This window comes from Rhinolophus sinicus, linkage group LG03, assembly GCF_036562045.2.
Source record: "Rhinolophus sinicus isolate RSC01 linkage group LG03, ASM3656204v1, whole genome shotgun sequence".
NCBI classification, from domain to species: Eukaryota; Metazoa; Chordata; class Mammalia; order Chiroptera; family Rhinolophidae; genus Rhinolophus; species Rhinolophus sinicus.
The window spans coordinates 199554181-199575972 of record NC_133753.1 but is presented as its reverse complement, the minus strand read 5'-3'; the positions used below and the strand labels follow the sequence as shown (position 1 = coordinate 199575972).

At 54.2% G+C, this 21792-nt stretch overlaps 1 protein-coding gene across 1 annotated transcript in view; it reads left to right on the top strand.

The window, feature by feature from the left end:
- The window catches only part of PLEKHG4B (pleckstrin homology and RhoGEF domain containing G4B), a 33209-nt gene extending 11532 nt beyond the window's left edge, over positions 1–21677 (top strand). Inside the window, exons 5-20 of the mRNA XM_074329222.1 lie at positions 175–268; positions 3608–3694; positions 5532–5648; positions 5990–6088; positions 6671–6813; positions 7244–7382; positions 10843–10956; positions 11028–11192; positions 11913–12649; positions 14901–15153; positions 16117–16206; positions 16481–16711; positions 17574–17744; positions 18382–18562; positions 19848–19964; positions 20174–21677. Of these exons, the coding sequence (XP_074185323.1) occupies positions 175–268; positions 3608–3694; positions 5532–5648; positions 5990–6088; positions 6671–6813; positions 7244–7382; positions 10843–10956; positions 11028–11192; positions 11913–12649; positions 14901–15153; positions 16117–16206; positions 16481–16711; positions 17574–17744; positions 18382–18562; positions 19848–19964; positions 20174–20427 (2992 nt within the window). The 3' untranslated portion in view covers positions 20428–21677. The remainder of the gene's footprint in view (positions 1–174; positions 269–3607; positions 3695–5531; positions 5649–5989; positions 6089–6670; positions 6814–7243; positions 7383–10842; positions 10957–11027; positions 11193–11912; positions 12650–14900; positions 15154–16116; positions 16207–16480; positions 16712–17573; positions 17745–18381; positions 18563–19847; positions 19965–20173) is intronic.
- Positions 21678–21792: the final 115 nt, after the last annotated feature.

The following is a 21792-nucleotide window of genomic DNA, read 5'->3' as shown; positions in this document are numbered from 1 at the left end:
GTTCTGGGGGGGAGGGTGGAGCAGAAGGTGATGTGTGGAAAGTCAAAGTCAAGACCCCCGAGTTCTAGAGCCAGGAGGATGTAGTGAGGGTGTCTCGGGGAGAGATGGAGAAGTCAGCCTGGCAGAGGTAGAAGCTAACTGGTAGCCGTTAACATCGTGTGTTTCTCTCTCCAGGAAGGAGGTGCGGGACCTGGGGCTGGTCATCTTGGTGGACGCACGCAGGAGTCTGGCCTCCCCTGCCTTCTCCCAGGCCCTGACAGCTCTGCAGGTGAGTTGGGGTCACTCCTGTCCTCAGCGCCCAAGCATCGCAGGGCCATGTGGGCTGTGAGCACAGAGCCCTCTTGGAAGGCGTGTCCCGTCCCGGGGCCGTCACTGCAAGCCTTCGTGGCAGAGCCCCACCCAGCATCAGCCGGTGCAGGCGTTCTGGCCTCATGTTCTATCTTAGCGGGAATGGTAACAGCCCCCTCCCCTCCTAGTATGTGCCTATCACACATCTGACTAAATCTGGTGCGGGGGGTATCGGGGCATGCAGGGGCAGCCACCGCTCGCTGTGGGGACAAGGGCCCTAGACTTCTGAGAGGCCTCTGGGACAGGTTCAAGAAAGGTTGTCTGGCAGGTTCACAGTCCCCCCAGGAAGACCCCATCCTGGATTCCGGGTCATGAGTAAAATCCAGAGGGAACTGACGAGTCCCTGGAACTGGGCCCAGGGTCAGACGGAAGCCTGAGAACGTCAGCCTCCCTCAGACGGGTATCCACAGGGCCCGTGTGTGCCAAGCACTGCGCTGGCGTCTGGGTGTCGGGCATGGGACATTGCTGGTACCAGCTTGCCATGCTGTTATGTGCGTGTCCTGTGTGTGGGGTCAGGAGCAGAGCATGGCCACACGACCAGGAGGACGCTGAAGCCAGAGGGCTGCTGCGACTTCTGCCCCTTTGTCATCCAATGAACACTCAGAAATGATGTGCCCAGCCTTGAAAGGAGTGAGCCCATCATGGCAAGTCCACAAGCCCAGCAGCAGCACTTCCCAAAGTGCGCAAAGCTCAGGCTGGCCGGCCAGTGGCCTAGAGCCCTTCACCACCTGAATGGACAGTCAGCCAAGGACCACTTACTGGTTTCCTGGAAGAACAGCCCTCCCTAGCTTTTCTTTTTGTTCAGACTTCCTTAAATCCTGTGCCAGGCCAGTCACACTTGGGGACACTAAGCCCCAAGTGAGGTGGTCCTGCCCTCCCCACACATCCCCAAGACACAAGCTGGGAGCTTTAACTTGTTATAAGTGAATCATCTGACACCTTCCTATTGGTTTACGTGGTGTGACCATGCCCCAAAGCTGCACCCTGACTGCCTGAGGCCCGAGGCCTGGCACAGGCCCCACCTGGATACCCCGGCTGTGGGGGCAGCAGCAAGATCTGTGGTCCAAGTGAGAGGAGTGCACAGGAGCTGAAATGTAAGCATCGTGTTTCCATTTTCAATTTCATTTCTAAGAAATATACAAAAGGAGTCATATTGCTTCACAGAGGGCAAAAATATGTAACTCAGTTTCATAACTACCTCAAGTAGCTGTGCTTCAATTCATTCCATTATTAAAGGTCTGGTGCCATAGGAAGCCTTCCATTTTGAAAATGAAATAATGTTTGTTTCCCCTTTGTGGAAGAAAATCCTAAGAATTTGCGCAACCCTGCACCACCCACAACACAGAACTATAACACACTAACGTGGGTAATTGTCAGAAAGCATGAACTCTCTTCTCACTTATCTGAGAATTAATATTAATTTTCTTTGAAACAGAACAAATTGTAATAGTAAAAATTCACTCACATAGGAATAGACAAAAAATAATGTAAGACACTTTACAGAACAGTAGTTTTACTGCGTGATGACTTAACACTTTAGCTAAACTGAGTGAGAGAAGTGGAATGTGGCTTCAATGATAGGAGAGCGAGAGTGGGTTTTCCCTTTGGGCTTTTCAGTGGTTCATCTGGTCAGATATTTATGAATTGTCATCTACGAGAAGCCGCTTAACAAAAATATAAGTACATGAGATGAATTTAATAATACAAATAAGACCTCAGTTAGTTGTGAGGCCCATCCACTAAATTCATTTCAAAATAAAGGATTACAGAAAAACCTAAAACCTGTTTGTCACTATAACAAACTGAAAAAGTAAAGCTTTAGGAAATATAAATGAAGAAGCACTATGTAAATAAAACCTTTTTATAGCTAAATTATCTTGCCTCAGTACAGTCTGCCAAACCGAAACCAGGGAGGTTTGATTAAAGTCGTAAAGAACGTCAAAAGATAAGATTTTTTTAAACCCATAGGGTTAGAACAGTTGGACATCTGGATGAAAAAGAAAAGAAAAAAATGCTCTACACATACTTCATACTATGTATAAAACTTAACTAAAAATGGATCCTTGACCTACATATAAAATCTCAAACCCACAAAACCACCATAAGAAAACATAGGAGAAAATTTTCATGACCTTGGTTTAGGCAAAGATTTCTTACCTATGACCCCAATAGCATAATTAACTGAAGGAAAAAAATCATAAATTGGATTTCATCAAAATTAAAAATCAAAATATACTGTTAACTAAAATGAAAATACAAGCTATGGACTGTGACAAAATGTTTGCAAAACACATATCTGATAAAGGATTTATACCCAGACTATATACAGTTTAAAAACTCAGTAATAAGAAACATCCCAATGAAATATGGGCAGAAGATGTGGACACACTTCACCGAAAAAGATGCACAAACGGCAAATAAGCACATGAAAATATGTTCAGCATCGTTTAGTCATTGGAGAAAGGCACCTTAAAGCCCAGATGAGATCACACAGTGACAGCAACAACGAAACGTGAAAATCCAAGTGTGTGGAATCGCTGCTGGACATGAAAAACAGTGCAGCCAGTCGGGACACAGATTGGCTGTTTCTGCACAAGCTAAACACATTTACAGGACCCAGCTATCCCACTGCTGGATATTCACCCTAGAGAACTGAAAAATTTGTGTTCACGCAGTGTTCATAGTGTCTTTAGTTATGATTGCCAAAATCATAAAGCAACCCAAGTGTCCTCCGATGGGTGAGCAGATGACAAACTGGCACCTGCACGCAGTGGAATCCAGTCAGGGTGAAGCTGTCTGAACGGAGCTGCAAACAGTGGATGACTGTCGGAGGCACCGTGCTAGGTGACGGCTGTCAGCACAGTCCGTTCACACCGTGTCGGGGAGGCACATTTGTTGAAACAGAGAGTCATGGCTGCCAGGGGCTAGGGACTTGACTGCAAAGGAGCGTGAGGAAATGGGGGGGGGGGGTGCAACTGTTCTATATCTTGATTGTGGTGGTGGTGACATGACTACAAGTTACACCAAAACCTAGAGAATTGCACACTAAAAAGGATGAATTTTATTATACTAAATTACAACCAAAACACCTGTTTACATTAAAAAATCGTAAATGCAAGAATTTACATTCAGAGCAAAGGCCACTGCAGTGTATGCATTCTAGTTACTTTGGGAAATAGCACCAGTCAAAAGCAGACACTTCCATTACTGAAGTTAAGAATTAGAAAGCCAACTAATACCCCTTTTCCACGTCTTTCAGAGCACGTCTCCCCCCATCATTCACAGTGTTTTCCTCTTGGTGGATAAGGAATCAGCACTCAGGCCTGACAAAGACGCAGCGGTTCAGGTAATAGCCAACCCTCAGCATCAGGGGTGGCTCTGAGTAATGCCCAGAATTAAGTGACAGGGAGCGAGGTGAGGTGGAACATGGGAAAGAATTTATGGATGTTCTGGTCTCACCCGCAAAGGAGCCTGGAGACTTGTCTCTGACCCTGCGTTTTCGTGGGATTGTGCAGCAATAGATCAGAACTCTGAGAGTCTCATCTGTCTCCACCTCCGTTGCTCTTTCCTTCCCTTTCTCTTTGATCTGAAAACATCTCTGCTTTGTTTTCCTTCTTGAAGTACATTTTTGCTGCATGTAGAATTCTGGCTTGACAGTAGTTTGTGTGTGTGTGTGTGTGTGTGTGTGTTTTCCCAGCACTTCAAAGATGTTGTGTTGTTGCTTCCATAGTTTCTGATGAAAAGTTCACTGTAGTTCAAGTGATTGTGCACCTGTAGGAAACGGACCGTGTTTCTCCAGCTGCTTCCCAGATCCCTCTTTCTTCTCAGAAAATCGATATAATGCGACTAGACATGGTTTCTTTATATCGATCCTGTTAGGCATGGCTGAATTTCTTGAATTTTAAAATGTATGTCTATCACCAAATTTAGAAAGTTTCCAGTCATTATTTCCCGAGATGTTTTTCTCTGCCTCTTTGGCTTCTTTCTTTCTACAGTTTCATTTACACATATTGATATCATCTCATAGGTCTTTGAGAATATATTTTTTAAACATTTGTCCTCTCTCTTCTTCAGATCACATTGTTTCTATTGATCTGTCTTCAAAGTCACTGACTCCATACATACATTTCCTCTCATCTACTAAGCCCGTTCAGTGAATTTTTTAGTTCACATTTTGTGTTTCGCAGCTATAAAATTTCCATTGGGTTTTAAATACATGTTTATATCTCTGCTGAGGTTTCCTGTCCTCTCATTAATGTCCAGCATTCTTCCTTTACATCGTCGAGCATAGTTACAGTAGCTGCTTCGAAGTGCTTGTCTAATCATTCCAACTTCTGTGTCTCCTCTCTCTGGGTTGACCTCTTGATTGTCTTGTCCCTGGCGAACGAGTTATATTTTCCTGATTCTTTATGTGTGAGGTAATTCTGGATTGTCTTATGGACATGGTGAATATTCTACTGTCGGGACTCTGGATTCTGTTAATAAAGTTCCACAGTGATGTTTTAGCATGAATTCAGCTTGTTCAGACTCACAGCAAACCCTCCCCTGCGTGGATCCAGTTCAGTTCTTTTGCCTCCCGGTGCACACGCGGTGCAGTGTCAAGGTCACACACTGGGAGCTCCTTTCCCCGTTTTCTCCCTGTGGGACTCCAGCTTCACTTTCCACCCTGGCTCTGTCCTCTGGTTCTTTTGGCCTGAGAGATGCCCATCTGCCCTCAGTTTCAGCCACTGCAATCACTGTCGGCAGCCTACCTTCAGGCCAAAGCCACAAAAATGGGTGCTCACGCCATGCGGTTTATTCATCCATTTCAGTCACCTTCACAGGAAGCCCGGCTTTGTTCCCACTGCAGAGCCTTCAGATGGGGGTTGTCACACTTTGCTGGAGTTTGTGGTTTTGTCTGAGAAGGGCCGACTCTGCCATACCAGAAGTCATGCCCCTTTTCCCTCTTCCACGATCGTCTTGCCCTGGCTTTGTTCCCAGTTTCCCCCCTTTTTTGTCTTTCCTTAATTGGGGCCTTTCCTTCATTTCTCTTTGCTGCCCTCTCCTTTCACTTCTTCTCACCTCGTTCCTGTATCCAACCACACACAGTCCTCTAATGCCACAAGCTAGGCAGCACAGCTGAAGCCAGCAGTGGCAGTTCCTGGGAACAAGCCGTTACAGCAGTCTTGCCCTGTCCTTGGCAGTGTGAGGTGGTGGGTTCCCTGGAGGCCCTGCACCAGCTCATCGACAGCTCCCAGCTCACCGCTGAGCTCGAAGGCTCCTTCCCCTACAGCCACAGCGACTGGATCTGCCTCCGCAGGGTAAGGAGCAGCTCACAGCGGCTGCACGTGCCACTGTCACCTGGGACTTCTCCTTACGGATGTTTCTAATCCAGGCTGAAGGGCATCCCCACCCCAAGCCTCACGCCGTTCACAGCCATCATTGGTCATCTGTTTCTGACAACCACGCTGCCCAGGCTTGAGAGTGCCGCTGAAACCCAGCCCTGGGCCGGGAGGGAGCTGCTTCTGCAGGCACCCCGAGTTCCCAGGGCGACACTGCGGCAGACAGCCTGACTGCTGGAGACCGGTTTACATGTGGGAACTCACAGCTGCTCACATCGGTGTCTTAACAGTGGGTCTTTCTTGTCTCCTCCTCTTGACAGAAGCTGGAGACCTTCACCACTAACTGCCAGGATGCCATTGCTTTCCTCCAAAATTCCATCCGCTCCCTGAACACCCACAGGCCACTAAGTACAGCTCAGGTCGGTCCTCAGCATTTTATTTTGACAGGTAGCTGGGAACATGTGGGTTTAGCCAAGACTTGCAAATAAATACTGGGTTTCACCATCTTCCCTAGTGGAGATTCCCAAGGCCCTGTGGCTTGTAAATACCTTTCAGTTAGCATACAGCTTCCAAAGGACCACTTCCTCCCCCTCGGCCCAGAAGAGAGATGGCACGGCCACATTTGCTGCTGTGCCTGCACGGCGTGTGTGATGCTGCAGCAGTGAGCACTTCACACAATACGGACATGGACTGGCTGGAGGGGCCGACAGTGTGGAGACGCCCATGGGTGCCCAGGGCATGCGGGGTCCAAACACCAGTTCTCCTGCTGACAAGTTTTCAGCTTCCCTCTGTTCCTGCCCTCGATTCTCAACCTCAGACTCCCCATGACCCGGGCTGAAGCATCTGGAACTCCGCTACCTCCCCTCCAGCTAGGACCGCATGTCTGGTGTGGCCACCCCCGCTGGTGACCGCAGGGCATGGTCACACTTCCATTCCTGCCAGCGTTAGACCTGGAGGGCCTGCCTGTAGGAGGGTTCTGTGCACTGTCTTCTCACCCTCAGGAGGTCGCAGAGTTAATCAGACGGCACAAGGCTCTGATGACATGCGTCCTGGAGGACCCGCTGCTGGTGACCCTGCGCCTGGACGGTGGCACCATGCTGGCACGGCTAAGGAGGGAGGAGCATGGCAGCAGCGAGGACAGCCGGTGAGTGTCACACTGGGACCGTCTCTATCACAGGCAGCGGCTCCATTCCTCTGGTGGATGTGCTGAGCTGGATCAGAGCTTGTCTCATTCGAGGATTCTAAGGAAAAACTGGCCGACTCCTTGAGTGCTCGAGTGGAAGTCAGAACTCATGACAGTGGGACTCGGCAGTCAGAGGTCCCTCTGTCCTGTGGTGCTACATCACCTCTGAGGCGCCTGTGCCTGTGGCCGGAGGGTGTCACTGCTTACGAGCAGGTTCCAGTTCCTGTGCTGGCCGTGGGCCTCCTTGTGGCCCATTTCTGTCAAACGTGAAGGACCTAAAAGTACAGTTGTGTTTTCCAACTAGGTTGTAACCAACAGCGTATCCTCAGGACGGGCTGGGAACAAACCAGTGACCAGCACGTGACATCTGACAGCTGCCATCTCTTTCCAGAGACGCCATTGAAGCTGCCGCCCAGCTGTATAACCAAGTGGACGAAGAGGTCCACAGGCTGGTCCTCACCTCCAACAGGTGTCTGGAGGAGCTGGAGACTCTACGGGAACTGAGGACACTCCAAGAAGGAGGTGACCAGGTCAGGGGCCAGGAGGGAGGAGGCTGGGTCAGTGCTCCAGTAAGAGGAGCCAAAAGACAAAAATATTTTAAAACTCTGACCCCTGAAATAACCAATGTTAACACTTAGTATGTTACAATGCAGACTTTTTGCCATATATGTGCCTATAAATGCTTTTCAAAAGCTTGTACAGTCATGTGCTTCTTAACAGAAGGGATACGTTCTGCGAAATGCATGGTCAGGTGATATTGTCGGCTACAAATAACACAGGCTCATACACACACACCTGACGGCCCAGCCCACTGCACGTCCGGGCTTCAGGCCTGTGCAGCACGTCACCACGTAAAACATCACAGGACTCAGTCCAGCACAGGAGAGGATGTGATCACGAGATGGGGGAGGCTGCTGAGGCGTAACCCGCACACTGTGTCACAGCAAACTTCTCTCAGTAGAGGGTCCACTGTAAAGTGAGGATAAAAACTGAACACACACGCCAGTAGTGCAGCCGTGTATTGCCATTGTCAAGCAGTGCGCCCTGCACGTCACTGTATGTGCTGTTCCTTCATGCGATTGGCAGCGCAGTAGGTGTTTTCACCAGAAACACGCAGTAGGTTGGGTCACCACAAAGACGTGAGGGGTGCGGTGAAACAGCTGTGATGTCACCAGGCGGGAGGGTTTTTCACGTCTTGTAACTGTGTGGGACCACCGTCGTATATGCGGTCTGTGGGTGACTGAAACGTCACTATGCTGTGCGTGACTGTACATAACTTTAAGTGAAATCCTTATTATTTTATCAACCACTATTTCCGTGTGAAAAGTGTGAAGACAGAGCCCGTGCGGCCAGGAGTGTGGGTGGGGCCGGGGAAGAGCATCTGCGCCCTTGAGTTGGCACATCATCTTGGGGCAGTCAGGGGCAGGGGCACTGCTGCCAGAGGGCCTCAGGGTGGCCAGCAGACATGGTGGGCTGTGCACACAGGCTGCAGGGCCAGGGCAGATGTCAGCGCATCCAGGGCCAGACCAGGTGCAGCCGGGTGGGCCAGCTCACCGGGCCCCTGGTGGTGGCAGCCAGAGCATGGCTGACTCAGGGCACCACAAGCTGAAGGGGCTGCCCTGCATGGGGCACCTGTGGCCTATGGGACATCCTGTGGGATCTCCTCCTTCAGCTTCTCTGTTCTGTGGCATCTCCTGTTTATCGTGTGTGTGTGTGTGTGTGTGTGTGTGTGCGCGCGTGCGCGTGGCGGGGGGAGGCTCTGCTCTGTGTCCTGTGGGGCCTGCTCTTCCCTACACTCTTCAATTTTCCTCTTTCCTTTTTTGTTGTTTGGAGCAGAATCCCTCAGGACTTTCCAGAGAAAGGGGTGGTGGGATGAAAGTGTGTGAGACCTGGCATATCCACAAGGGCTTTTTCTGCCGTCACATGTCACGGTAGCTTCACTGTCCTGCCAAGGTTCGAGGCACCGTGCCATGTGGTTCAGCCGCACGCGATGCAGTGCAGGACTCGTCCCATCTGCTCCTGGCCTTGCCCTGGGCCCTCTGTTTCCTCACTGGACACCTGTCCCCCTCTGGTCTCCTCAGGGCACTTGGCCTGGTGACCAGAGTGGGGGTTGGGGTTGCCCCTTAGGCTCTGGGACCTCCTGGTGGTCTGTGATGAGCTAGAGTTCTACATTTCCCACTGGTTCTCTCATTTTCTCTCCTGTTGTTTTCCATATGGCAAGCTTTTTGTTCTACTGTCAGTGTCGATTTCCTCAACTTTATCTTCTTTTCTAAAATACTATCCGAGTGTTTTTGCTTCTGCTCTGATGTTTGTACTTCCTTTGGGGTTTGTTTTCTGAATGTCCCTTCTTGATGGTGCTCACCCCCCTGTCCTGGCCTCCTGTCTGCTCAGCACTCCCCAGGCCCTCCCACTGTCCCCTCCTTCCTGGCCCTTCTGCACCCACCCCATGCCTTAAAGGAGTTTGCTGATAAAACGTTAGCGGTGTTTCAGGAGGGAGCAAAAGTGGATGTGTCTTAACCTGTCTTTGTCACCCGAAAGTAGATACACTTCAACCTAAAAATGGGACCATCCTATAAATAGTGTTTAATGTTTTTTAACCCAAGAAATGCATGCACACTATGGGAGAATCAGAAAAGAAATTGGTTTTTACAGAAGTGAGCTCAGCTGCACACAGCTGCCTGGGGCCTACTCTGTGTAGGGAGGGCTGTCTGCCTCCTGTGTCTCCATGGACATGTCCTACCAGCCGGCTCCACCTGCCGTAACTGTTGTGAATCTCACTATGCTGCCTTTCCACAGCTTGTGACCGTTCGCTTAGGACAGATTCCCAGGCTCGGGAGGGCTGGGTCCGAGCACGCGTTTCTGAGGTTTCCACATGTTTGCCTTGTGGCCCTACTCAGCCCCTTGGAGAAGGGCTTCTCCACCTGACGCTGAGGTTCAGCATGTCACCCACGTTTGTGTCTGGGGTTTTATTTTAGGCTGCAGCTGAACTTTTTCTTTATACGTTTATAGGTTATATTCTCTAATAAGTTGCTTGTTTTTTGCACTTAGCCAATTTCTCTGCTGTTTTTAATAGTTTCAATGTATCATGTCTGCTAACCCTTTGATTATGTCACAAATATTTACTCTGGTTTATAATTTGTCCTTTGACTTTGCTCATGATTTAAATGGCCTTTTCTACTGAAAGGTTACAGAACGACGAATATATTCCATCATAAAACTTTGTTCACTTTAAATCTTCAAACCAACTAGAGTTTATCTTTTTCACAAGGTTGGGGTGGCTTCCTGGCTGTTCACTGGCAGCTCTGAGCTCGCCAGGGCTTGCTTGTGAAAATCTCATTGTGACGTCTTTCCACATGACTGTGCACAGAGTAAACCCTGATCTCTGTCCGCTGTCCGCTGTCTGGGATCATTACATCTGATCCTCGTGGTCATAGACACAGCCGACCACTGTGTGTTTGGTAATAAACCCTCTTCTCGGCATCAACGCCCAGGGTCCCTGGATTTCGTCTCCACCCAGAACTGAGCATGAAAATGATGTGTTTTCCCCTGACGTGCTCACGAGAACCGAGTGAGGTCACCACGGGATTTGTCTCTGAAATGAGAGCCTTGACTCATCAGGCAAGAGGGTGTAGGCAGGGCCACTGTCTGTCCTCTGCCCTCTGTCTGTCCCAGGCAGCGGCCCGGGTGTCCAGGCGCCACCAGCCTGAAGAATATTTCTGGGGTATGTTTAGCATAGTGATGAGTTTCAGAACTGAGAGGTATGGATCTGTTTTCCAATGATCTTCATTTCCTTTCCCAAACAGAGAACATAGTTACAAACCTGAGCCCTCACTGCTGCCTGGCTCCTGAGATGCGTCCGAGTGAGACACAGTGTTAGCAGCAAAACAGGGAGCTCATGCCAGCCCTGGGCTGCAGCCCACGCCTCCACCATCATCCAGTATTACAGCCAGACTCCTCAGGCGTCTAACAGTGAAACTTTTTCCTGTGCAGATCAAACCATGCCCTGGAAGAGAGGGAGGGGAATCCCTGGGCCTTTTGGAGCTGCTCTCTGTTGACAAAAACATGCGGCGGCTGGAGCGGCAGGCCAAGCCTCCTAGGCCCACGGTGGGTGCACACAGCCTCGCTCGGGCCAGTGAGTGCCCGGCTCGTGCTGACATTTGTTCCCTGGGATGCAGCACTGTGGTCAGAAAGGACAGCAGCTGACGGGGGAGGACAACTCGCAGGACACTGAGGAAGCAGGCCAGGACTTCAGGACACATCTGAGCATCCTAGCTGGCCAGGCCGAGTGCCAGGAAAGGGAACTGGCCCAGTGGGCCAGCCCGTCAGAGTCCCGCGAGACGGTAAGAAGCTAGAGGAGTTCATCCCGCAATCTGCATGCCCAGCTGCCGGGCCTTTAACTCTTGGTCCAAGCGCTGGAACAGCTGGCCTGACTCCTGGCAGACCACGTTCCCTGCTCTCAGTAGATATATGAGTTTGTTTATTGTTCCAAATAGGCCAGATGGACATGTGAACTGTACTGCTTGTTTACCAGCTCAATTATGACAGTCCACTTACTGCCAAAGACCCCCGAGAGCAGCCATAGCTCAGCTGCGAACTCACAGGCTACCTGGAGTTACCAGGCCGTTGGGGTCCCAGGGCCGCAGCTCTCAGGAGCTCAGCCCCTGCCGGCCAGGATCTGTGGGTCGGGGAAGGCCAGTGCAGGCCAGGGCAGGGGTGGGCTTCTCTGTCCTGCGGTCACTGCCCTGCAGGCTCCCACACCGGGCAGAGATGTGGGACAACTGATTTCAGAGATGCCACACGGCCATGGCAGCCGCAGGCTGAGGAGGATGCATCTGTCCTTTGTGCAAGCCCGGCTGCAGCTGCCCCCATGGGCGGGCGTCTTCCTCCTGCTCTGGATGCCCAGTGCACCGGATCCTTGATTTGGGCACCTGGAAAGCTGGACTCAGGTGACCTGAGTCCTCTCAAGCCATTCACTGGCCACACGCGTGGGGTGGGGCCGGCCAAAGCCATCAGGCCGTGACAGCCCTGCGCTGCTGACCAGCACCCGCTTTGCTTCACAGGTGACCGGGTATATGCTGTGTGGCTGTGGGTGCCTACAACCCCTGGGCCCAGTGTGTGTTGCTGAGTATTTGAAGAGCAGTCACCACGAGGCCATGGAGGTTTCTGCGAGTGTCCCCAGGGCGAGCATAGTGGTGTTGGCACAGTGTCACCCCTTGTGGCTGCAGCGCCAGCAGACCCGACAGTGCTTCCAAGAGGCCCTTCCTGAGGCTGCCCCAGGCACTGGCACCCCACCTGTGGACCGGAGCCCCTCGAGGCACGAGGTTGTCCATGGGGCCGAGGCACGGCACCACCAGCCATCCTGGACCCCCCTCACTGACCCTGAGGGCCGTGCTGCGGAGTGGGCCCGACTGCTGCCCAGTCTCCCTGGACAAGCCGCTCTATGTGGGCAAGAGGGTGTGCACCTGGGCTCAGGTGTACTTGCCCGGGACGACAGCTCTGCTGACTCCTCTGAGCCCCAGGCCCGAATTGCCCACTCTAGGAAGCATCCCCTGAAGAAAATGATGAAGAGAACACGGAGCTTTGAGATTCTGCAGCTGGATGGTGGCCCCAGGGACTCCCGCTGGCCAGGCCACACTGGGGTCTTCATCAAAGGCCTGGAGGTGACCAGCACCGTGGCCTCAGAGAAACCCCCGCCAAGGCCACATGCCGAGAGCCCTTTGGACACTCGGAACCGGGGCCTGTCCTCTCCCTCCAGGACCCACCCCTCTGAGGAGGACGAGAGGAGGCCAGCTGGCAGGTGAGGTGGACGCCTTTGCAGCCTTTGGGCTTAGCGGTCAGTGGGGAGCAAAGAGCACAGTACACGCACTTCTGCAGAGGAGGGAATCCACGCCATCCCACCAGGTCAGACACTCGTGCGTGATCTTGAGCAAGTTGTCAGTTGCCTCTTGTGTTCACACCTTCTCGTGGCACCTGGTGACTGGTGCACCCGTCCTGTTGGTTAGACAACCAGGTGTGGTGACACGGGGCCCATTTATAGAAAATGACAATGAGCAAGTCAAGCCCATAGTGTGAAGACACTCCCTTAGAAAATGCTTTTAGAAAAAGCCTCTAAGTGTTGAGGTAAGACGTGTGTACCCGTTCACTGCTCAGGTGAAGATGTCCATTTTAATGTGTTGATCTTTGAGGTATTTATAAAATGATACTCTCCATTACTTGTTTAGATAGAGTGGCAAAAACCCTGCCCACCCCGATGCCAGGTGGTGACACTGGCCTGGTGTCACCATATCTCTGCGCTTTTTGCTCTTTTCACAGTGAGCAGCGTCGCCTGGGGAGGGGAAGGGGTGTCCTCCTAGGTTTTCTGCTGGTTTGTTGTCCAGTGTTTCTGCCTCTGAGGTGGTTACAAAATACTCTCCTGAAACACACGCTTAAATTTCAAAACCTTGGGCAGTTACAGTGTCCCTTGTCAAGGTGGGACCTTGGGTAGGACAGGAAGGTTTCACTTCACCAGGGTGGGAGCCGCAGGGCTGCATTTCCCTGCAGCTGGAGTCCGTGGGAAGATCCCTGGCTCCAGTAAGCTTGTCTCCAAGTTTCCAGGGCGGCAGGACGCAAGGGGTGGGACTCCCATGCACTGAGCGCTGCCCCCAGTCACACAGAGTGGACATCCTGGATCGGGAAAGGAGCAGCTATGGGAAACCATCGTGCCGTTGCCCGTGGGGACAGGTGCCCTCTTCCACTGTTTACCACCCCAAGGTCTGGGAGCGGGGAGCCCACCGCACACCCAGGAGGGAGTGAGTCCTCCTCAGACGCCAGGCCTGGGGCTGGGGGTGGGGACAGCATTAAACCAGACCCGTCTTTCCTGAAAACCCAGACTTGCTAGGTGTCCAGAGGGAGCTCCTATCACCTGGCCAACAGTCATTTCCCCAGACATTTCTAACTTTTATGGCATCATGAGTCAGTTTCCATTGAATTTGGTCCAAATCCCCAGACCACTCTACTTTTTATTTTCTTTCTGAGTATTTAAGGAGGAAACTTGTTTTCTGTGAGTGCTGATGCAGGGGCGGGGGGGGGGGGGTTCCCAGTGGCCAGTGCTGTGGGTGCTGCGGTGTTCGGGGACACCACCCCAGGCCCCAGCCAGCTGCCTTAGAAACATTAAGAATTTGTAAAACCCATTGCATGGGGTAGAAAGGGTCACGTTCCCCAGGTCTGCAGCCAATGGGATGGAGTTGGGAGCATTTCTGAGCACGGTGTAGTTTCTATCATTAGTTGCTTTCAATTTTTTTCCAAAAAACAAAAACAGGCAAATCATGGCAGAGAAAATTTGCAAACCCCTATGAATGTCATTACTATTGAGTAATTTAAGAAAGTTGCCAGTAAGATGCTAGCAAATCGGGAAGAGAAGCGGTGTTCCCCGTTATTTGTGGGTGGGACCCCAGGTCACCAGCAGACCTCTTCTTGGTGCCCTGATGAGTGCCTTTGACAATGCAGTGGATTGGTGACATGTGCACACCAAGCCCTGCACACCAGCAGGAGCCTCAGGAGCCCTGGGCAGCGGGGAGGAGGTCACTGCCGCCACCCCCTGCTGTCCTGGGCCTCGAGGCCCGGCTCTGGTGCTTTATGCTCCAGCTGCTTGTCCTCAGCCCCGGGGCCAGATGTCACTGCAGTGGAAAGCTGCTCTTTCAGAAATACCTTCTCATAGGTTAGTAGTCAGGTGCAGCCACCATTTCCTCATAAATCTCCTGCACAGCTTCCTGGCTCAGGGCGCCTGGCTGTGGGGCATGGGGTCGGGCTGCGTGGACATGAGAACCCTCAGACTCACTGTGGTCAGAGCCTGCTGGCGTCTGCCTTTCCATTTCCAAAGGGGCTCATGGACACGGTTCTGACACACGTCCCTCACCTGCATCTGTCACCTTTCTCCGTCCTCTGCATCAGAGGAACAGCCCCAGGTCGCCCTGAGGGAGAGGCTCAGGGTGTTGGGTGCTCGTGCGTCTCCATCCACGTGTGCAGGTGCTCACGTGTCCCTCAGCGTCCTGGCGCTCTCTGTCTTCCAGCAGCCGCCTACAGCACATCATGGCCGAGATGATCTCCACAGAGAGGGAGTATGTCAGGTCCTTAGGCTACGTCATCGACAACTATTTTCCAGAGATGGAGAGGGCGGACCTGCCTCCTGGCCTGCAGGGGGAGCGCGGCACCATCTTCGGGAATTGGGAGCAGCTGCACACCTTCCACCGCCAGCACTTCCTGTCAGAGCTGGAGCGTTGCCAGCACCGCCCCCTGGCCGTGGGCCGTGGGTTCCTGAGACACGTGAGTCCCCTGTGCTGGGCAGAGGTGACATCAGCCCAGCTCACTGGAGGCAAGTCTGGAGTGGCCCTGGGAGCCTGCGGTCCAGGCTTAGGAAGCGTGTCCCAGCAGCACCTTCAGAGCCATCAACACAAAGGCGCCCAGAACAGTCAAGCCCGTAGGCAGGTCCTGCAGCACCGACACTGTACTCAGGTCACCTGCCCGCAGCCCTGGTGAGAGTCCCAGGGTGCTGGGGCTTTGCTTACATCATCGTGCTGCTGTATCTGGTGACCACCCATCCCTCTCCCACAAGCCCATGGGCCAAAAGCAGCTCCCAAAATCGCGGCCCACCTGGCTCACTTTCCAGGCAGTCGCAGAGGGCCTGTGGGACCTGGCGGACGCACCTGGGAGGCACAGACGAGCTCGAGGAGCTTCCCTGTCTTTGCTCGGCCTCCTCAACACCCTCCCCATTGGTGTTCCTAATACCTAGGGTCCCTAATTCACTATGAAAAGCAGATTCCTTCCACAAGTGGCACCAAGCACTGCTGTGGACACTGCACACCCAGGGGCTCGTGCTGAGGGCAGGTGTCCCGTTTGCCCCAGTATTATTAAAATAAATTACAAGAAAACATTGCGTGACAGAAATCCTAGTTCTATCTTTTCAGCGTAAGGCTCCTTTCAGGGGCAACTACTGTATTGTTTCATGTCAACAGTGAATGTGACAATTTTAAGCATTTAGACAACTTTGGTTCTTGACCGTGAATGAAAAAGTCAGCGCGCCCTACGCCCCTCCCAGGCCTGCCCTGCCCTGTGAGTGGGTCTTGGGCCACTTCCCCCAAACTGACTTGGGACCCGTGGGGAACCCTGGCATTGCCAAGAGCACCACCGTGAAGGGAGGCTGAGGTGTCCCTAACGCAGTGCTGTGTCCTTTCCTTGTGGCCACGGGGAGAGCCGTGGCAAGGCTTCTGTAACCAGGGCCCATTGCAGGAGGAGCAGTTTGGCATGTACGCACTCTACAGCAAGAACAAGCCCCGGTCTGACGCTCTGCTCTGCAGCCACGGCCACGTCTTCTTCAAGGTCACCCCCAGCCCAGCCTGCCATGCCCCTGGCCTGGCCCCCGCCCGCCCTCACCCAGCAGGCCCTCGCCCCACCGACCCTCAGCCTGCTGACCCTCGCCCTATTGACCCTCACTTCTGGCCCAGCACTGGCTGACCCTCGCCCTGCTGACCCTGTTCCACTGACCCTTGCCCCTCCGACCCTTGCCCCTGGCCCGGCCCTACCCCTGTCGACCCTTGCCCCTGGCCTGGTCCTGCTGACCCTTGCCCCCCTGACCCTCTCCCCGGCCTTGCAGGACAAGCAGCGGGCGCTGGGGGACAAGATGGACCTGGCGTCGTACCTGCTGAAGCCTGTGCAGCGCATGGGCAAGTACGCACTGCTGCTGCAGGACCTGGTCCAGGAGGCCAGGCGCTGGCCCACCTGTGAGCCAGAGCTGGCCGAGCTGCAGGCTGCCCAGGACGTGGTCCGCTCCCAGCTGCGTCACGGCAATGACCTGCTGGCCATGGACGCTGTACGCGGCTGTGACGTGAGTGTCCCACCAGCCTACAGCCTGGGCCAGGAAGTCCCCACCGAGGGGGGAGGGGAGTGGAGAGGGACTTAGAGCCCAGCTTTGGAGCAGCAGCTGTGGAGCAGCAAGCAGCCCAAGGATGTTTTAAAACCACCGGATGCATGGGAACCGAGCCATGCCCTTCAAGGCTGGTGTCTTCAGGGACGAGGCTGCATCCACTCTCCCATCGCTGTAACTGCCATGCAGACGAGCGAGCAGGGATGTGGGCATGAGGGACCCCCACCCTAAGGGTTCTGCACCCAACTCCAGTGGACGGGGTTTTTCCGCACATGCAAGCAATTCTCAAACACTGGCAGGTGTCCTGCAATTCTGCTCACTCCTGATACGGTGTCCCCTATGATGGCGGCAAACCCTACAGGTTCAGGCCTCAGTCCCACGACGCTGCCTCCAGCACTTCAGATGCCAGTCGCAAGTCCAGGTTGTCACCTGTGCTTCTGACCAACTGGCTATAGATGGAGGTCCCCATGACCTCTCCCAGGTTTCATTAATTTACTGGACCAGCTCACAGAGCTCAGAGAGCATTTCCTCACCTGGTCCCGGGTTTAGTGTAAAGGACACTCAGGAAGAGCTGTTGGAGGGAACGCATAGGACCAGGTGTGGGGAGGGCACGGAGCGTCCACGCTCTCCAGGCTCCGGGTGCTCACCAGCCCAGAAGCTCTGGGAACCTGTGCTGGGGCGGTTTGTGGAGGCCTCGCATGTGGGTGTGACGGTCGGCCGTTGGCCTTTGGTGCTGACTCAGCCTCCAGCTGCTGTTCCCTCTGGCAGTCAGGGTGGGCAGACCAGACCCAGCGGTCCTGAGGGAGGCTTGCTGCGTCCGCAGGTGAATTTGAAGGAGCAGGGTCAGCTGAGATGCAGGGACGAGTTCACCGTTTGCTGTGGACGGAAGAAGTACCTGAGGCACGTCTTCCTCTTTGACGACCTCATCCTGTTCAGCAAGACCAGAAAGGTGGACGGTGGCTACGACATCTACACGTACAAGCAGTCCTTCAAGGTAACACTAGCGTCAGGCTGGTCCTGCGGCTACAAGCCGTGCGTGTTCTCCTGTGCTTCAGTGGCTGAACTCTGAAAGCCTCAGTCCTCCCACAGCTGCCAGAGACGTGTCCTTCCCAGTTCTGCGTGTCAGTTCAGTGGCTGGACAACAAGTGTTTCCTCAACCTGTCAGCTCATTTTGGATTTTTATAAAAGCGAACCCCAGAGGCCCCCCTCCCCCGACCTTGGCAGGTCCCCGGTGTGGCCCATCTGCCCCTGAAGGAGGCTCTGAGGGGGAAGAGCTTCCGGGCTCCTCGGAGGACCCCACACCCTGAACCCCTTACCTGCCAGCACCAAGGAGCCCATCAGAAGTGTGACATTGTGTGTGATCCCACCCAGTGTGTGACTGCAGAGGGCACCACAGAACCCGCCAGTCCCGCCCTCATTTCTCCAGTGGGGAAATAGGCCCCAAGAGGGAGCCAGTGTGGACAGGGCAGAAACCCCGTGCGTCCTGTCCCGTGCCCCCAACCTCGTCCACTCAGTTGGGGTCTGACCAAAGGGGCCTCTAGTGCTGAGGCGTTGGGGGCAGAGGGTCAGCCCGAAAGCAGCCAGCTGCTCAGAGAACGGCTCTGTGGTTCCTTCCTGTGCTGTGACTGCAGACAGCCGACATTGGGATGACGGAGAACGTTGGGGACAGCGGCTTGAGGTTTGAGATCTGGTTCCGAAGGCGGCGGAAGGCCCAGGACACCTACATCCTGCAGGCGAGCTCTGTAGAGGTCAAGGCCGCTTGGACCGACGTGATAGGGAAGATCCTGTGGCGGCAGGCTCTGAGGGACAGAGGTGGGGGCAGCGGGAAACGAGGGACTAGAGGAGGCGGGGCGGGGGCGGGAGACCCCTCTGCACCACTCAACCAGGACGTGCCTGGGGCCCCCCGTCAGCACACAGACACGTACGTAGGACGAACATAAATGAGACCCCGTCCCGCGCTGCAGGTGCCATGACTCCCTGGGCCCCTGGGGTCAGCTCTGCCTGCCCTGCTTGGCAGGGCCTCCTGACCTACGTTGGGCTGGTGGCCAGCCTGTGATCTCCCCGCAGGCGCGAGCCCCTCCTCCATAGGGTCCCTTGTCTCTGCCACTGGGACCCCCCCCCCCCCCCCCGGCTTCCTCCTTTTGTCGCCCCCTGGCCCCTCCTTTGCCCTGATGTAGTCACTGGGACGTCTCTGTCTGCACTAGAAGGTGGCACTTCACCCAGTCTGGTTGCTACAAATGCCACCTTAATGGTGAGCCCTCCCACCTGCCCTGCGGTGGCACCTCTGACCCCCAGGCCTGAGGAGCCCAAAGGGCTCCAGCGTCCAAACAGACAAACAGCCACCTGTGCCTGTAGTGGCTGCACCCCGGCCAGAGCCTTCGCCTGTCACCAGAATGCCCCACAGCCCCCACTGCCACCGCCCTCAATGCATAGGACACCCTGTACACGTGTGAACAAGCGCACATGTATATGTGCTGCTCTTGCACAGGGCAGCTCTGTGCAAGGTGCTCAGTGGCCTGTCAATGGCCTTGCAGTGCAGCCAGCCCTGACGAGCAGGAGGCTCCACGGCTGGTCCCCGACCCCTCCCCAGTCTCCTCTGCCCCTCCTGTTTTCTTCCTCCCACCAACTATAATCATTTTTCCCCCTTTCTAGTTTTACCAACATCGAATTCATTCTCAGACCCTCACCCTATACTTAGATCTCTCAGTATTCAGAGACACACAGACACCTGTCAGCTTGTCCTTCTCGTGGCCATCTACCTCTGTCCCCTGCTTGAAGCCGTACGTGTTGCTCAGCTCAACCCCCTTCACAAGCAGACAGGGAGCCCTCCTCTGCCTCCCAACTTGGAAACCGCGTTTCTGAGGCCTCGTGTCTTCCCTTTGCGTGATTGACTCCTGGGGCTCCCCGAGAGAGGTCACCACAAGGCTAAATCAGAAGCATATGCTCAACTGGGACCCCCAGCCAGCACCTTGGTCATCCAGCTACACTCTGGGAAGCAGGGCATGGCCCTTACATGCTCCTGGTCTGGACTGACAGTCAGGCATGTATTACACCCAAGGGGTGACTTGGAAAACTATCCTTCATTCTTCTGTTTCAGAACTCAGGATGCAAGAAATGGTATCCATGGGGTTAGGCAGCAAACCGTTCCAAGACATCAAGGCCAGTGACCCAGCCATAAGTGACCGGGCCGTCAAGTACATCATGAAAGGAACAGGTGGGGTGGCCACGGCCCTTGCCTCACTCTGCCCAGCTGGGGCCCAAGGGGCCACCACGGCAGGCGGGATGGGTGGCAGCCCCATGGTGCTTGCCACAAGCACAGGCTGAGGAACCCAGCCTGTCTTCCAGACGGCCCTGCCCGGTTCTGCGTCTAGGCTGCACTTGTGGGACAGAGGCCAGACCGACTTGATTTCTGTCCCCTTCCAGAGTCGAGAGCCCAAGCGGCCGTAGCTGTGGCCTCCTGTAACCACACCACCCCCTCCAAGAGGCCACACTCCACCATCTCAGACAGCAGCACCTCGTCCTCCAGCAGCCAGTCCTCTGCCCTGCGTGTGCCTGGCGGCCCAGCCCTCGGGGGCCCCGCCTACTGCCCCTGGCCCCACGGTGCTCACACCTGCATCGAGGAGGACGAGCTGGAGCAGGAGCCAGGGGCCCGGCCTCCGCTGCGTGAGTGCACCTAGGCCTGCGGCTGGTGAGGGTGGGGCCGCTGCCCATGTCACTTACTTCACTTGAATTTGTTGGCTTCCAACGTTTCCAAATAAACTATTTTAATTTTACTTAAAAGAAAAGTTTCCACTTCTGTGCAAGATGAAGTAATAGCAAGGAACAGATTTAAAACAAACCAAATAATAATAATAAAATAAAACCAGATAAAATACATGAAATGAGAGATTTCAAGACACAGCATATCCAGCAACAAAGGACAGTGACCCTGGAGGCAGGAATATGGTGTGAGCCCCGTGGCTGCCCTGGTGCCTGCCTGGGTGCCCTGGCCATGGCACAGCAGTTCTCCAAGGGGCCTGGCTCCGGAGGCAGGGCTCAGCACAGGGAGCCAGAGGCCGCGGGGGCCTGACAGGTGGGTCCCCTTCCGAGTGTAGCAGAGTACTGATCAGCACAGTGAGCCCAGAGCTGGGGACCCCGCAGGGACTAGAGAACACTTGGCACACACACGGCGCCTGTTCCCAGCAGCTGGACGGTTTGCATCCTCAGGAGATGGGAGTGTTCCAGTGAGCAGTGACCCCGACCACCCACCAAGTCATGGACAAGGCCCGGCAGCACCCAACTGCACCCAGGTGACCTGACTACTTCCAGGACCAAAGCTCACAGAGGTTTCCAGGGCCCCAAAAGCCTACCGCACCCAGCAAGGTCAGCTTAGATTGACGTCCAGTCAGTAAAAGGCAAGCGGAGAAGCAGGAAACAAACCGGAAGAAAATAATCTGGCAGAATCAGCCCAGAGCTGACATGGGTGTTGGAATCGTTGCCCGTGGCATCCCAACCATTGTAACAACTATTCCTGATGTCCTAAAAAGCTACGTAATGGCATAGAGGATACGAAAACACCAGCTGAAACTATGGTATCTGAGGTGAAAACCACACTGGATGGGGTGACAGGAGAAAATGTTAGTGAGCTTGACACGTCAGCAGGAAGCATCCGAAGTGGAACCGAATGAGGAGGAGGAGGAGGGGCACAGCAGTGGGCTGTGGGGCAGCGTCATGATTCTAATAAACGTGTACTAGGGTTCCCAAAGTGGGGCAGCAAGCTTTGGAAGAAGCCATGGCTGCCTCTTTCCCAAACTGGAGGGAAGCTAAACCCACAGCCCAAAGCAGATCGTGAGCACCAAGTGTAGGGTCGTGAGTGCTCATCATATTCCAGCTGCGAACCAGGGGCAGACGGGAGAGAGGACAGGCGGCCATGGGCGGGGGGCGGGGGGCGGGCAGGGCGCGCCATGTCTGACGACTGACGATTGCCTGCCTAGAATGCACACCTCACGAAGATGTCTTCCAAAAGCAGTGTCATACAAAGACATTGTAATCCACACGAAGCT